This window comes from Lampetra fluviatilis, chromosome 7 (genome assembly GCF_964198595.1).
Source record: "Lampetra fluviatilis chromosome 7, kcLamFluv1.1, whole genome shotgun sequence".
Lineage (NCBI taxonomy): Eukaryota > Metazoa > Chordata > Hyperoartia > Petromyzontiformes > Petromyzontidae > Lampetra > Lampetra fluviatilis.
Genome location: NC_136281.1, coordinates 12,627,852 through 12,645,894, shown reverse-complemented (window position 1 = coordinate 12,645,894; position 18,043 = coordinate 12,627,852). Strand labels below are relative to the sequence as shown.

Below are 18,043 nucleotides of genomic sequence, written 5' to 3'. Positions count from 1 at the left end.
GGCAAGGCCATGAAAAGTTATTGCGATGTCAGGAGGCGAAAAAAAGTGATAAAATGTCCACATCACAGCAATTTTGGCAACTACAAGAATTACTAAAATGCAATTTTGATTGCGAGCGAGGCGACAAAGAGATGCACACATTTCAACTTCCTGGCAAATATATTCAACACATCGGACAATCTTTAATTAAGCAGTCGTCGTCGTATAAAAGACTGGCTTCCCACCATAGCAATGTGAAATTTCCAGCCTTTACTCAGCGCTGCTCATGGAGATGCGCACTCCTCACCTCGTAAAATGTGCCCACGTGTGTGTGCGCGTGCGCGTGTGTGTGCATGGGCACGTGTCCGTGTGTGTGCACGTGCGAGTGTGTGCATGGGCACGTGTGCGTGTGTATATTCCTGGGGGAGCGGTAAGCGCAGAGATTATTGCGCTGCGGTACGATCCCGGCGACCGGAGTTCGATTCCCGCTCGCGGGCAACACCAGTGACGATTATCTAAACCGGTCCTGGGCCTCCCCTAGGTCGACTCAGCCTCAAATGAGTACTTGGTGCGGTGTGTAAACATCGCCACTAGGGAGACAAAGGCTTTCGGGCGTGGTGCTGGCCACCCAGCCCCTCATGTGCCTTTCCGGCCATCATAGGTGCTCGCTAACAGCACTTGCTCCTACAGTCTGTTGAAGGCTATATGGGGGTTCTTTGTCTTTGTGTATTCCTGCACGTGCAGGCCCTTGCCGCAGGAGTATTTATGGCTACACGCAATCGTCGTCATTCATGGTGAGCATGCATGGAAAGCAAATGTGGAGTGGTTAGCTCTATAAGCTGCGATCTAGATGATTTGGGTTTTATATATGAAATCAGAGTGGACGTGGTGCCTGGTTGACTCAACCACAAGAGAGCAACCAGTACGGTGTGTAAATATCGATTCTAACTAATTATAATACAATTTTTCAGAACCTTTGTCCGTCTTACTGCCGGTTGTAAGCCTCCCCCTGCCATAACGGTCATAGGGGTTGTTTGACCATACTTCACCACGCTGGTCAGTCGAGATTGTTGAAGAGGAGGGGCCCGACATGGGTCAGACATCACTTGCCACCGATGGTGGCCTTTGACTGGGAATCAAACTCAATTTGCTCAGTGCTCACCAATGCACCCACTACTCTACCCCCAAAATCAATACTCTGTAGAAAATAGGTGGTTGGGTTTGTGCTTGCCACAACACCCTCTTGAATGCCATTGCGGGCATTAAGATTGTCTCACTAATAGCACTTACCCTCATGTCTGTAAGGGTAAACTGGGGATGTTGTCCTTTTTTTGCATTTCAGGATTGAAAAGCAAAAATTATTGGCCTTTCATGAAGTGTAGTTTTAATTGCGTGTCTCTGGTTAACTGCCAACTGCGCTATTAGCAGCCAGTCCTGCCCGAGCGTGAGGCTCTCCTCCATCACTGGAAGCCACTGATTGACACATCCTGGCAGAACACAGCTCAAGATATTGGCCACGGCTGGGCTCTCCTCGTGTCTACGCAGCTGGTCGGTACTCATCGACAAGGGATTATGCTTCCAGCACCACGGCTTGCATCCCGAGGGCTGGGTGCAGCCAGATCAAGGGAAAATACCAATTAGGAAAGAGCTTTTAGTACAAGCACTCCATTGCATTTTAAAGTCGCTGAACAGGGAAACCCTTTTTTTTACGACGAGTGGAATCCTGAGGTAAATTTTTTTCCGCTCAGAATCTCGGGAGGTTCTGACTCACTACCGTGACATGAGCACTGTTAACCCCACTTGTGCCGCGCAAGCACGAGATGGCCTGCAGGGAAGGGGAAATATGGGCAGTGTCGGCAATGGTGAGATATCTGGATGTCACAGGAGTTAATGTACGTGTATGCGTACAGTGATTTGTCAATCTGGATAATAAATCTGTTTTTGTTTTGTCAAGCTCCTTTCATATCGAAATATCTCAAAGTGCCGAACATAGACAAAACTGGCACTCACACTTATCGATAAAATCCAATCGAAATACAATAAAGGCTGATAACAGTAAAAAATAACGAAGGCCTTCTCATTATTGATGGAGGCCTCCCCACTTTGTGCGGGTAGTGGGGAATATTTTACCAAGCTTCGCCACGCTACTCAGTGCAGGTTGGTGAAGGCAGGGAGCAGAACACACGGGAGCATAGAAATACAGTACAACAGTGCATGTTGCTCCACTGCCCCCCGCTGCCAATCGTTCAGCCCCGTGTCGTAGAAGAACCTGTCTGTGCAAAGGTTGGTGACGCAGCATTCAAACGCTCTCTCGGCTCACACCTGCTTTAGGGTCCAAGATCTGATGAGATCGGGTGATGTTTGGTGATAGGAAACAAGGGTTAATGCCGAACAATAATCAAAGTATCTGCCTGCTCAATGAAAGCGCAGGGACAGCGCTCATCTTGTTTTAATGATCCTGAGCCTGTGGTGGAAATTTCCGTAATTCCTATCGCAAGGACTGGTCTGAAAAAAAGGGACAATCGCTGTGGCTTTCCCAATGAAGTTATATCAAAAAAGTATTAACCCATGAAAGGGATTATGAGCTGAAATTGACCACCAACGTACAATTTGTTGACCACCAAATGGAATTGAGCACTCCGTGTACGACGCGAAACATGTTGGCCATTCAATCGGCCTTCGTGATTTATGTGCACGACAGCATTGGGGATTCAGAAAATACCCTCATTGATTCACATTAAACAAAAAGGTTTTAAATGGGCATAAATCGGCGATCTTTTGTTGAACTGGCCTATCGAGTTTGATCTAAAATTGGGCAGAAATGTCATGAAATGTGATTGGACGACCAGAAAAAAATCTTTAACAAAAAAGGTCGTGCATTTTCAAACATAAACAAGAACAAATGTAGATTTTGTTGTTGTTGTTGCGTACTCTATGGGAATCTTTCTCATCTTGACAAACATTTTGACAAAAGCAATACATTTTTATTAAAAATGTAGGGCTTTCCCACCAATCGACAATTCTACTATTGAAGAATTGCGATCAACGCCCCCTTGAGAAAGGCCCCTTTCACCCGCAGAACCTTTGGGATCACCAAACGGTGGCTGGGATGAAATCAGGAGAGGGATTTTGTCTTGCCATTGTTTTTTGTGGTGCATGGCAGCAGAAAATGCATCGTAAAGTTTGAAGAATTGCAAAATCAAATGGCCGTGCTGTAACATACACGACCCTCTTGTTTTATGATTGTCCGGAGCGGGCTACTGAGTGCCGATGTCATCTTCCACATCTCAAATTAAAAAATGACTGCCACCTATGAAAAAATGTGCCATAAAACTACAGCATTTCTGTAATAATGGTGAACCTCACTCTCTACACACACACACGCACACGACATTTGTCTCGTGCAGAAATACTACTGTATTATCCAGCTCTCCTTCGCAAAAAAAACCCCCACCAAGAATGACCTCTGGCTTCGTACCTGTGTAAATAAAGACACAGAATGACTACTGCTCTTTCTCTCCGTCACCTTGAGCGTGTCATTGATGCCGGATTTAAGACAACAGACTGACAGAGCAATATTCCTTTCCGCAGCACGAACACCTTAAACGCCTGCATGAAACGAGCATTGCTCTTTTTGTTGCGTTAAACTGAACAGCTGAACAGCATTTCCCGTGCATATAAACAGGGAAGCATTCCTAGAATACCATCAACAACATTACATCATAGCGTCACGTGCTCCGTGGAAACATTTGGTTAGAAATGTTACGAGGCGTTATTGTCGTGAGAAAACCAAGAGGCTGCTACCAGTGATATCGTATTATCACAGTACAATGGTCCACTCACGATTGCTCAGCATGAATTGTGTTTTCGTGTTTACATTTCAAAACACGTGAAATTGCAGAAACAATCAAAAAGCGGCAGTTGATGGCGGAAGGCAGCTCGGGTTAACGCTTGGACAGCAGCAGGCAAGTCCCAAGTTAAGCATCTTTCTACTTAAAACGACATGGATACGATCATTATAATCTTGTTGCTGGCCCTCAGGCCGCGTTCGATGGCAGCAAGTTTTTCATCCTCGACAAACTCCCTCGATGGGGGAGGGGGGTGGGATCCGTCGCCTCCCTTCCGAGCGGGATTTGAAACCCTGCATATTTTCCCGACTGCGAGCCGAGAGCTCTAAGGACACACGGCGCAACCCGTGTCACAGCCGTGGCGAGATTGCCACCCACTCGAACCGGGGCCGGTGGACTTTGACTGCTGCCAGTCACGGCGATATGCCCGCCGGCGCCTTTAATCATCATCATCATCACCACCACCGCCTCTCTCGCCTGCGCCGTCCCCCCAGGCAGCGACAAGTGGCCACGCCGCCCTTTGTGAGCGTAGATTTATGGCAACACATTTACATCGGATAGAGAAGACGAGAGGGGGGGAGGGCAGGAGGAGGAGGGGGGGTCACGCGTGACATTGCCTGACATCACCCTGCTTCTAGGAAGCAGGGATTGTTATCTGCGCCGGGTTGACGTGTCTTCGAATTTCACAACATCTAAACACTTGTTTACGCTGTACTATATATGTATTGAATGTATATATTATTATATATTTTGTATTACATTTTATATAACAACAAATAGTGTGTTTTTTACATTTATACTGTACGTGTGCTATTTACGTATTATTCACATTTTCCTTTGTGCGTTTGAGTTATTTTCATTATCCTCGCCTAAAACAATGTAAATTACTCATTAATTCTCCATAAATCACCACCATTGCCTTACCACATAGCCACGCTCATTTTTTAGACCCCCCCCCACACACAAGGTGATGATTGGCTGAGTCAATCTTAGGAGGACCGGGATTGTGAGCCAAGCGTTCAAATCACAGCACCACCTGGCCCAGCAGACGTTAAATAATAATAATAACTCCCTGGTCACAAACAATCAGCGTTACCCGTCACCGAGATCGCATGCGGGAAAATGCAGGATACCAAAAAAATCCAAAAAAAACAGACCCGTTGAGAGGTTGGGAAAAATAATGAGCGTGCATTCATTGAGTCACGAACGACTGCGCCTCTCACTCAAGGCGTAACAAACAGCTCCCTCTCTCTCCTGGGAGTGGAGCCCTAAACCTCACTGATGCACGCGCCGTCAGATTTTACTGCTGGCTCGGTGTTGGAAGGGCGGTGCGCTGCGGCCGTGGGCGTTGTGTGAACGCCACGGTGGTTAGGAGATGTTAACTACCTCGCCTGGTATACAGGAGGTCGTGGGGTTTCGGGTCCAGACCCTGACGCGCCTGCTGTATATTTGGAGTTTGAATGTTCCCCCCCACCCCCCGTGGTCACGTGGATTTTTTTCCGGGTCCTTCGGCTTCCCCCCCCCCCTCCACGTTTAGAATCAACGTTACGCATTTAGAGTATTTGCTGCTGCTATACATTTCCACGATGATGATGATGCTGATAAGGAAGCCACTTTCGTTGAGCTATCATTTGTTGGAGCCAGGTCGCTTCGGCACAAGAGCTACTACTACGTATTGCTCAGCGGTGCCTTGCCCGGTGAAATGCAACGACACGAACAGAACAAATGTGAGCGCTCGGTCGTGGTAGGGCGCGCGAACGGAGCGAGCGGGAGATGTTGTTGTCGCGCGCGTGCGCACGTGCGCACCGGAGGGAGGGTGGGGAGGGATGGGGGAAGGGGAGGGAGGAGGGGGAGGGAGGAGGGAAAGGGGAGGGAGGAGGGGGAGGGGAGGGAGGAGGGGGAGGGGAGGGAGGAGGGGGAGGGGAGGGAGGGGAGGGAGGAGGGGGAGGGGAGGGAGGGGAGGAGGGGGGAAGGGGAGGGAGGGGGGAAGGGAGGGGAAGGGGAGGGAGGGGAGGGGAAGGGGAGGGAGGGGAAGGGGAGGGAGGGGATGGGAGGGGAGGGAGGGGATGGGAGGAGAGGGGAGGGGAGGGGGGAGAGGGAAAGGGAGGGAGGAGGGAGGGGGGAGGGAATGGAGGGGGGGAGAGGGAGGGAATGGTGGGGGGGAATGGAGGGGGGAGGACACGGGGAGATCCTCACGTGCCGCCGAGCAGCCGCGCACATCTCACCGTCCGTGCAAATGCCACATGCGGGTGGGGTGGGATGCGGGTGGGGTGGGGGTGGGATGCGGGTGCGGTGGGGGTGCCGGTGGGATGCGGGTGGGGATGCGGGTGGGATGCGGGTAGGGTGGTGGGGGTGCCGGTGGGGGTGCAGGTGGGGGTGCCGGTGGGGGTGCCGGTGGGGGTGCCGGTGGGGGTGCCGGTGGGGGTGCCGGTGGGGGTGGGGGGGGTGGTAATCTCCCCCTGCGCCGGCGTGCCAAGTGTGGCGGACGCGTCTGCGCTGCGCCTTGACCCACATGTCATCAGCAAGGCCGATCGATGGCGCTGCGCTCACTGGGTTCCCCGTGCCGCTTCTGCGGGGCAGTCCACAGGAGCGGCACTGAGATATGCGGAGTCGGCTGCCCAAGATGCTGCTGCTGCTGTCACCGTCGGCGTGCGTGCACCACTGTTGGTTGCCCCACGATGGCCATAAACCACGAGACGTATGGGAATAGACGATAGGATAAGGGGAAAAAAACCCCCAGTTTTCTACAGCCGCGCGTTGAACATTTCCTGAAGGATTCTAAGCGGCGCATCGTTTACAGCTCGTGTTTACAGCTCGTGTAAACATCAGCAACTGGGCGCAAAGACCTAGGTCAAGCTCCTGGAGCCTCGGCTGGATACCGCCAGTTTTGCCCCGAGCTCTTTCCCACAACGATTTTCGTCCCCCCCCTCCCCTGCTTTGTGTTATTACAATGAAATGGCGATGACACATTTATGGATCATTCGCTTAATTTTAAGATGTAAATCACCCTCACAGTCCCTACGTGTGGTGAGGTTTCATTGTCCGCACATAATTAGAGATGATTTAAAAATATATATATAGCAGTTGTGCAAATGATATATCTATGAATTAAGTAGCAGCAATACTGAAATATAACATTGTTATCCAGGTGTACCATGGGATCTCAAATATCCACGAAAAGTAAAAATGTCTGTCAGGGGTGGAGTGGTGGTGCAGCGGTTGGCACACTATGCGATGAACCCGGCGACCTGAGTTCGATTGCCGTCCGCAGCTAACATTATCTGTACGAGTGCTGGGCTCTCCCTTCACAAACCCGTAATGACCACCGTCTGTGTATGTTGAACTTCACTCGCACCGTACGTAGCCGACCGTGACAATCGGATGTTAAACCTTTCTCCTCTGCTGCTGTGAGTCAAAAAGTGAACAATTGTTTTCCTGTGTCTAGCCGATGCAGACACTGGCCCCCTACCAAAGGAATAAGCAATTTCCACACTCCAGGCTCAGGACTAACAAAGATTGGGGCAGGGAGATATTTAGAATTTTTAAAATCTTAAAATAATAATGCACCACTCCCTCTGGCAATACAATGATGAATGATGGCTTGCCCAGACCATGTTTGTCATTGGGGGTTGTTTGATCACACTTATCCATGCTGGTCAGCGCCGTTTGGCAAAGGAGAGGACCCATAATCGATTCAGCCGTCACTCGCTACTGATATTATCCGTGGTGGGGAATCAAACTCAGGTTGCTGGGGTTCACAGCGCAATACCCTAACCACTGCGGTACCACTTCCCCATTCATTTTGAAATGTAGTGTTTTTTATTGCACGATTTTTTCAAAATAAATTCATCACGATGTCGAAGGGAGTGTGACTTTAGCTGTGTGTTTAAATTGTGCATTGACACCTGTGCCAAAAATTGTACATGTAAAATGACGATAATAAGTGGTGGTGGTGATTGTGTTCCATTGTGGCAATGCCAGACACTCAGCTTTCCCAATTCTGCTTCAAACAGAGACTGATTTCTACACCTAAGTGCTGTCTTTAACCCAGCCTCGTACCACCAGCTACCGAGCTGTGGCAATGTTAAGGACACACAATTGCATGATCATCATTATTACTTGTAAATGCAATGCATTATTTAATCAGTGGTTTCTCAAAGATAAAGTCCCTTACATCTCCGCATAGAAAATATGGAGCACGAAGGTTAGCAAAAAAATATTACGTAATGCGCAGACTAAAATAAAATGTTGATTTCGAAATAACATGCAGATAAATAATGCAGCTTTAGTGCAGAAACACAGACGGGGAACATATGTAATGGCGCTAATGGAATACAAATGTAATATCCTGGAATTTTGTGCGGGCCACAATGACTTCTAATATAATTGCAGTTCCTAAAAAAAACACACACAAGTTGCCGTATAAAATCAACGTATTCCATTTCCTCTCAGCCTTTTCATTTCTCCTCTGCACCGCAAAACATGCCGGCGATAAAATCAGGTATTGTCGTACGCTTTAAATTTAGCGGTGCAGAGAAAGAAGTTTTTTTTGTCCGAAACAGATTGCACGTTCGCTCACTTTTTTAACACATCCACTTTGTTGTGGATTTTCTTCTTTTAATTCCAAACAGCTTCATCTTTGCAAGTGTGCCTGTTCCAAGTTCCCCCCCCCCATCTCCTTTGGGCTGTTTCAGAATTTCACGTGTAAGTTTTATCTGGGTGTCTCTCTCTCTCAGGCTATGTCTCTCTCTGCGTTTCTATGTGTCTGTCTCAAGCTATATCTATCTGTTTATGACTATGTCTCTCATTGCCTGTGTGTGTCTGGTGTGTGTGTGTCTCTCTCTCTCTCTGACCGTATGTAAATGATAGTGTCTGTACCTGGTGCTTCTTTTGTTTATATCTCTGCATCTGAGAGTCTCGTTTTCTCCATCTCTCTCTGTCTCTATGGCCCACAAATCCCCAATTGGTATCGAAAACTCCTGAGTGCCTTACAATTATAATTTACAAAACGCGCTCTCTCTCTCTCTCTCTGCATAATCGTGTACAAAACATCACGGTGTTTTTATGCAAAATAATATTTTGCAAGGCAGCGCTTTTGATCTCAGTGGGTTCTCACCAAGTTCACGTACCTTATTACGCCAACATGCTGCCACTGGATGCACGGACACTCGCACCGATTGCGCAATGATAATTCACTGTGTAACAAAAACAATATTTTGTCCCTGGGTAGTGAGTGTTATTTCCTAATTGGTTATGCATCAAAAGTGCAGAAAATGGCTATTATTCCCCACAAACGTTGCTTCTATGACCAGGACAGTGATATTTTGACATTTATTTTCAATGAGAAAACGTGCTGTGCATTTGTGTCATTCCTTCACATAAGGTCCTGGTTACAAAAGCAAAGTTTGTGGGGAATAATAGCCATTTTCGATACTTTTTATGCACCAGGTCCTCATTTGAGGCTGAGTCGACCTAGGAGAGGCCCAAGACCGGTTCAGACAATCGTCACTGGTGTTGGTCGTGAGCGGGAATCGAACCCGGGTTGCCAGGTTCGTAGCGCAGCACGCTAACCGCTACACTACCGCTCCCCACACACACACATTGACCCACACATTGACCCACACACTGACACCGACCCAGGTCAAATAGACACAATGGCATAATATGCTTCCTCGCAAAATGTTGCACACATTGACACAACGCTGATATTGGCATGGTAACGTCATGTATGCTACACTCTTTAACAGTGACACACAGAGTAACCTATCAACCCCGTATAGCCTCCAACAGACTTTTGAAGTGCTGCTTGCGAGCACATCTTTTAAAGCCGGAACAGCACACGAGGGTGTGGGTGGCCAGTACCACGCCCGGTCGGTCACCTTTGTATCCCCAATGCCGATGTTTACACACTCCATCAGGTACAGGGCTCATTCAAGGTTGAACCGATCTCGGGGAGGCCCAAGACCGGTTCAGATATTCGTCACCGATGTTGGCAGGAATGTAACTCAGGTTACCAGGTTTGTAGCACAGTGCGCTGATCACTGCGCCACCGCTCCCCACTAACTCTAACAAAGGCACACTCAAATTATTCGGTGGCAATGCATTGGCAGTGGTCCGCAACCACAAATAACAACAAAAACTCACATCCGTCAATAACATTGCCTTTAAAGAACGAAAAAAAAAATAGACGTCGTTTCGTGCAATGGCCCATTTTCATTAAAACATTAATCAACGATGCATGTGCGGTGGCTATTCGTCATTGCACACAAATCTGAAGAAGGCCCATTGCCCGAAACGTCGTTTTTACGTTTAATTTCCAGAATCTGAATATTTAATACCGGAGGAATCCGATGAGCTCTGAAGCTCTTTTTCCAACACACAGTAAAGTCACACACCCTGAGCACCACCCACCACCACCATCACCAGCACCCACCAGCACCACCAACCAGCACCACCCACCACCCACTCACCACCACTCACCACCACTCACCAACCCACCACCCACCACCACCCACCACCCACCACCACCCACCACCACCCACCACTCACCACCACCACCCACCACCACCCACCACTCACCACCACCACCCACCACTCACCACCACCACCCACCCACCACCACCCCCCACCATCACCACCACCCACCACCACCCACCCACAACCACGCACCACCACCACCACCCACCACCACCCACCACCAACACCAACCACCACCCACCAACCACACACCACCCAACCACCACCACCACCACCCACGCACCACCACCAACCACCACCACCCACGCACCACCACCAACCACCACCACCCACCACCTCTGACCGTGGGCCTGCGCCAACTGCACCGCTGGTCGCACAGCGAGGGCCCCAGCACTGCGTCCCCTGCGAGGAAGTCGCGGTCCACGTAGAGGGAGCCGCTGCGGAGGCAATCGGCGCGCAGCTCCGCGAATCGCCGCGGGTCGCGCCCGGGGGGCTCCTGAAGGCGCTCGGCGCGGCTGCGGATGGCGCTGGGGCGGTACTGGCGGTGGTGGTGCTGCTCCACGAAGTGCTCCAGCCGGGGCGCGCACGGCGACTGGGGCAGGTCGTCCACGATGTAGAAGAACGGCATCGTCTCTTCCAATCTGTGTGCCGCCTACGCCGAATTCTGTTGTTGATACCACGGGGCTCGCAATGTCTCCTTGTAGCCCCCCCGCGCAGTGTGCTGTGTGCTGTGTACGAGTACTAGTTGGTACGTGCGTGAGAGTTTGTGTGTGTGTGTCTTTGTCTTGTGTGTGTATGGAAGACTGGCCACCACCAACCAACCCTCTTTGATTGCCAGACTGATCTTAATAGGTGCTCGCCAACAGAACTTGTCCCAACAGTCTGTTACAGGCTATGGGTGTTGTGTGTCTCGCTAGCTGCACTTACCCCAAGAGTCTTGTTGAGGTTATAGGGGAGGGGTCTTCGTAATTTGAGAGTAGGATCGTGCTGCTGATTGATGATCGACCTCAATGTGTATTTTTGTGTATGTCAAAGTGTGTACGTGTATTTCTTGGTGTGTGTGTATCTATAAGCGATCGACCTATAGATTCGTGTATTTATTTATAGAATGGGTACCTCTAGGTAGCCTATTTACCATCAGGAAAGTGTATTTTGCCGAGATTGATGTGTATGTAGTTTAGCGCACGTGTGTATGTCCCAGATTGTATGTGTCCTAGAATTGATGTGCATCCATAGACTATGCCTGTGTACGTAGTCGATTTGCCTGACGACTTACTATGTATGTGTGGTTGTTGATAGTTGCAGACCTATCGATCGCACAGATTGTGCAGCTATCGATACATTATCGTGTACTGCCTGTTCACCCACATTGCCGAGTGTTTCTCGGTAACCTCCCTATGTTGTTGTTATTATATGACAATGCGTGTTTAAATTCGTATGTAATTAACGTGCAAGTGCACCGTGCAAATATAACATCGGTAACGCGTACCCCCATATACCTAAACCGGTCTTGCAAGGTTACATTTCCAAACGGAGCGGTTTCTCAACGCACGCATCGCCAACGAATACATCTGACGCTATGTTATTTCGGGTCTGTCATCGAGTTACAACACAATGAAGTATACGTTCGTACGTCTGTGACTCTGATAAAAAAAAAATTTGCATGTAAAAAAAAGTCTCGCCGCAATTCGGTAAACGACTTAATGTGGCCACCAACTCGCGACGATTGTGTTCACAAATTCTGACGGTGTTGGCACGGACCTCTTGCGCGCTGTGGTTGCCCTCCACGTGACGGAGTCGGAGTCGTCGCCTTCGACCGCGGTATTCAATAATCAACAACCCAGCCTCGGCGGCTTACAACAATAGCCCACAAGCCAGCCCGTGCTGTCAACGCTATCGCCGCCCAAGGAATGGAAGAAGACGAAGGAGGGGGGGGGGAACCCCCACACACAACTGGCGTACGCTTCAGCTGTCTACCTACATCGGGGTAGGCAACGGATTCACAAATAGTCACTCTTGAGCGTCACCGTAACCCGCGCGCGTAGCCCGGTGTGATCTAGACCGAGTGCGTGTATCCTACCATCTCAACTGGTGCCGTGTTGTTCATTTCCCTGCCGCTGCTGCTGATGCTGTGTGTGTGTGAATCGTGTAGAACCCCGAGAACTGCATGCCTTATAGCCCCTACCTGCGCGCATCGGTGTGCGTGTACAAGCCGAACGCACAGACTGTTTCAACGTGTCTCTCTGAACTGGTGCGCCTCTATGAAAACAACCCGTTAGCATACCTATGGCCGCGTGCATTGGGTGCTCGTAAATACATAGCCTCTGTCCTATGTGAGGATTGCGTGTCGTGGTCGCAACAGCCCGTGCAGGAGACAATGACTGCTCTCGGCTCCCCGTTGGTGTAGCAGCAGCAGCAGCAGCGGCAGCAGCTTCTCCTGCAGCGCTCCCCCGAGTGTCGCCGTGCTGGTGCTGCTGGAGAGGGGGACGAGCGCTTGAGAGACGAGGGGGGGAGGTGAGGAGGGGATGGTGTTCGCTGCTCCGGCCACTTACGAGTGAAATAAATAAATACCGGGAAGAGAGAGAGAGGTAGGGGGGGGGGCAATAAAGAGAAGCCCTCGCGCTCGCTTCTCATCCAAAGGAGGGGGGGGGGCACCGCTGCCTCCTCCTCCTCCTCGTCTCCCCCCTTCGCGGAGGCTCCCGCGTGAGAGTCTGGAAGGCAGCCAAGTCAGACGAGGTTCTAAATATAGAGCCGTGTGTGGTGTAGCCTGGGGCAGTGTGTGGTGTAGCCTGGGGCAGTGTGTGGTGTAGCCTGGGGCAGTGTGTGGTGTAGCCTGGGGCAGTGTGTGGTGTAGCCTGGGGCAGTGTGTGGTGTAGCCTGGGGCAGTGTGTGGTGTAGCCTGGGGCAGTGTGTGGTGTAGCCTGGGGCAGTGTGTGGTGTAGCCTGGGGCAGTGTGTGGTGTAGCCTGGGGCAGTGTGTGGTGTAGCCTGGGGCAGTGTGTGGTGTAGCCTGGGGCAGTGTGTGGTGTAGGCTGGAGCAGTGTGTGGTGTAGCCTGGGGCAGTGTGTGGTGTAGCCTGGGGCAGTGTGTGGTGTAGCCTGGGGCAGTGTGGTGTAGCCTGGGGCAGTGTGTGGTGTAGCCTGGGGCAGTGTGTGGTGTAGCCTGGGGCAGTGTGTGGTGTAGCCTGGGGCAGTGTGTGGTGTAGCCTGGGGCAGTGTGTGGTGTAGCCTGGGGCAGTGTGGTGTAGCCTGGGGCAGTGTGTGGTGTAGCCTGGGGCAGTGTGTGGTGTAGCCTGGGGCAGTGTGTGGTGTAGCCTGGGGCAGTGTGTGGTGTAGCCTGGGGCAGTGTGTGGTGTAGCCTGGGGCAGTGTGGTGTAGCCTGGGGCAGTGTGTGGTGTAGCCTGGGGCAGTGTGTGGTGTAGCCTGGGGCAGTGTGGTGTAGCCTGGGGCAGTGTGTGGTGTAGCCTGGGGCAGTGTGGTGTAGCCTGGGGCAGTGTGTGGTGTAGCCTGGGGCAGTGTGTGGTGTAGCCTGGGGCAGTGTGTGGTGTAGCCTGGGGCAGTGTGTGGTGTAGCCTGGGGCAGTGTGTGGTGTAGCCTGGGGCAGTGTGTGGTGTAGCCTGGGGCAGTGTGGTGTAGCCTGGGGCAGTGTGTGGTGTAGCCTGGGGCAGTGTGTGGTGTAGCCTGGGGCAGTGTGGTGTAGCCTGGGGCAGTGTGTGGTGTAGCCTGGGGCAGTGTGTGGTGTAGCCTGGGGCAGTGTGGTGTAGCCAGGGGCAGTGTGGTGTAGCCTGGGGCAGTGTGTGGTGTAGCCTGGGGCAGTGTGTGGTGTAGCCTGGGGCAGTGTGTGGTGTAGCCTGGGGCAGTGTGTGGTGTAGCCTGGGGCAGTGTGGTGTAGCCTGGGGCAGTGTGTGGTGTAGCCTGGGCAGTGTGTGGTGTAGCCTGGAGTCCTAGATCACCAACCACTCAAAGATCCCCCCTCGTACAAGCCATTAACGGACTGTTGGCTCGCGAGCTTGCACTTATGAAGGGGGTTGGCCAGCACCACTCGCCGGCCGCCTTTGTCTCCCCAGTGGCGATGATTACACATCGCACCAGGTACTCAGTTTTTTGTTCAGGCCGAGTCGACATAGAGGAGGTCCAGAACTGGATCAAATGATCGTCGCTCGTGTTGGCCCGTGAGCGGGAATGGAACTCGGGTGGCCGGGTTCGCAGCGCAGCGCGCTGACCGCAACGCTACCGCTCCCCAACACACACCAACACAGCACACACCAACCCAACACACACCAACACAGCACACACCAACACAGCACACACCAACACAGCACACACCAACACAGCACACACCAACCCAACACACACCAACACAGCGCACACCAACACAGCACACACCAACACAGCACACACCAACACAGCACACACCAACACAGCACACACCAACCCAACACACACCAACACAGCACACACCAACCCAACACACACCAACACAGCACACACCAACACAGCACACACCAACACAGCACACACCAACCCAACACACACCAACACAGCGCACACCAACACAGCACACACCAACACAGCACACACCAACACAGCACACACCAACACAGCACACACCAACACAGCACACACCAACCCAACACACACCAACACAGCGCACACCAACACAGCACACACCAACACAGCACACACCAACACAGCACACACCAACACAGCGCACACCAACCCAGCGCACACCAACACAGCGCACACCAACACAGCACACACCAACACAGCACACACCAACACAGCACACACCAACACAGCACACACCAACCCAACACACACCAACACAGCACACACCAACACAGCACACACCAACACAGCACACACCAACCCAACACACACCAACACAGCACACACCAACACAGCACACACCAACACAGCACACACCAACACAGCACACACCAACACAGCACACACCAACCCAACACACACCAACACAGCACACACCAACACAGCACACACCAACACAGCGCACACCAACACAGCACACACCAACACAGCACACACCAACACAGCACACACCAACACAGCACACACCAACCCAGCGCACACCAACACAGCGCACACCAACACAGCACACACCAACACAGCACACACCAACACAGCACACACCAACCCAACACACACCAACACAGCACACACCAACACAGCACACACCAACACAGCACACACCAACCCAACACACACCAACACAGCACACACCAACACAGCACACACCAACACAGCACACACCAACACAGCACACACCAACACAGCACCCACCAACCCAACACACACCAACACAGCACACACCAACACAGCACACACCAACACAGCACACACCAACACAGCACACACCAACCCAACACACACCAACACAGCGCACACCAACACAGCACACACCAACACAGCACACACCAACACAGCACACACTAACACAGCACACACCAACACAGCACACACCAACACAGCACACACCAACACAGCGCACACCAACACAGCACACACCAACACAGCACACACCAACACAGCACACACCAACACAGCACACACCAACCCAACACACACCAACACAGCACACACCAACACAGCACACACCAACACAGCGCACACCAACACAGCACACACCAACACAGCACACACCAACACAGCACACACCAACACAGCACACACCAACACAGCACACACCAACACAGCACACACCAACCCAACACACACCAACACAGCGCACACCAACACAGCACACACCAACACAGCACACACCAACACAGCACACACCAACACAGCACACACCAACACAGCACACACCAACCCAACACACACCAACACAGCACACACCAACACAGCACACACCAACACAGCACACACCAACCCAACACACACCAACACAGCACACACCAACACAGCACACACCAACACAGCACACACCAACACAGCACACACCAACACAGCACACACCAACACAGCACACACCAACCCAACACACACCAACACAGCACACACCAACACAGCACACACCAACACAGCACACACCAACACAGCACACACCAACCCAACACACACCAACACAGCACACACCAACACAGCACACACCAACACAGCACACACCAACCCAACACACACCAACACAGCGCACACCAACACAGCACACACCAACACAGCACACACCAACACAGCACACACCAACACAGCACACACCAACCCAACACACACCAACACAGCACACACCAACACAGCACACACCAACACAGCACACACCAACCCAACACACACCAACACAGCAAACACCAACACAGCACACACCAACCCAACACACACCAACACAGCACACACAACGCTGGGGTGTGCTATGAAGAAGGGCCATTTGCCCGAAACGTCGACTGTTTGTTTTCTATCGACGAATGCGTCGTGTTGCCTTTCTTTGTCAATTCTGCTTGCGCACCGCTGCCAACCAAATGATTTGCTTGGTAATAAGGGGCCGTCCATAAATGACGTCACGCGATTTTGGACGATTTTTTACCCCCCCTCTTCGTCGTCACACGGCGTCACAAAAAGTCAGACCCCCCCTCAAATATGACGTCACAAAGCTCTGCCCCCCCCAAAAAAAATAAAACATGCTTCAAACTATTGTCATTGTAGTGCGTATTTAATGTGGCGCTGCACTCTGATGTTGTAGGAAAAACATTTTTAAAACGTCTATTTAATTAAGTAGAACGTGTTGTATATATTAATTTAAAGTTGCGCATTTTGATGTGACGTCACATTTCTCAACCCCCCCCCCCCTCGTCACACATCGTCACAAATGTCTGACCCCCCCCCCTAGGTGCGTGACGTCATTTATGGACGGCCCCCAAGGGAACAATAATATTGTGCAGTGAGGTAACCCTATAGCGCAATACCAAAACGCAGCACATCCAACACAACACGCACATGGCAGAGGAACTCAGGTAGTGGAGTAGCCTGTAACAACAACAACAACCGCCATTCGCCACGAAGTGGCGGTGACGTCTTCACGGCGCTTGTGCCAGGCTAGGTGCACGTTGAGGCCACGTGAAGTGTCGAACGCCCGCTGGCAGGAGGTCACGGGGCAGACCCAGCAGGTGCCACGGGTCGACTGACTGAGATGACGAGCAGCCTATACAACCACCCACTCATACAATTATAATAAAATACAAAAAAATGAGTGATACTGCACAACAAAAATAACAAAGCGGGGAAATTAAATATACACTCTGCTATGAAAAAGGGTCATTGTCTGAAACGTCGCCTATTGTATATTTTTCACCCCGAGGGCAGTGTTATGCACGAACGTGTTGGGTTTTTTAGTTATATATATAAAAACGAGCAGCGGTCGCGTCTATAGAATCGACCGTCCGTTTGTCCCTCCCTCCAGCCAGCCAGCCAGCAAAGCTTATTCAACATTGTGTGATACATGAGAGGCGCTGTTTACACCCGTAATGATGCGATACACCGGTGATGCACTGGCACTGCGATTACCTACGCAGGCGCACATGTAACACATCATCATTCATAATCTGCAGACCATTGTCAGTCCACTGCATGATCAATGCCTCCCCACGCCATTGGAGTCATGGATGTTTTTTTGACTATACTTCACCACGCTGGTCAGTGCGAGATGTTGAAGGCGGGGAACATAGACGAACAGTACAACAATTGATTTGTCAATATCGATGCATGAATTGTCACCCATCGTTGCTAGCAG

At 51.3% G+C, this 18,043-nt stretch overlaps 1 protein-coding gene across 1 annotated transcript in view; it reads right to left on the bottom strand.

Annotated features, from left to right (window-relative positions):
- The window catches only part of LOC144933587 (calpain-1 catalytic subunit-like), a 60,529-nt gene extending 49,504 nt beyond the window's left edge, over window positions 1-11,025 (bottom strand). Inside the window, exon 1 of the mRNA XM_078858539.1 lies at window positions 10,648-11,025. Coding sequence (XP_078714665.1) covers window positions 10,648-10,932 — 285 coding nt within the window. The 5' untranslated portion in view covers window positions 10,933-11,025. The remainder of the gene's footprint in view (window positions 1-10,647) is intronic.
- Window positions 11,026-18,043: the final 7,018 nt, after the last annotated feature.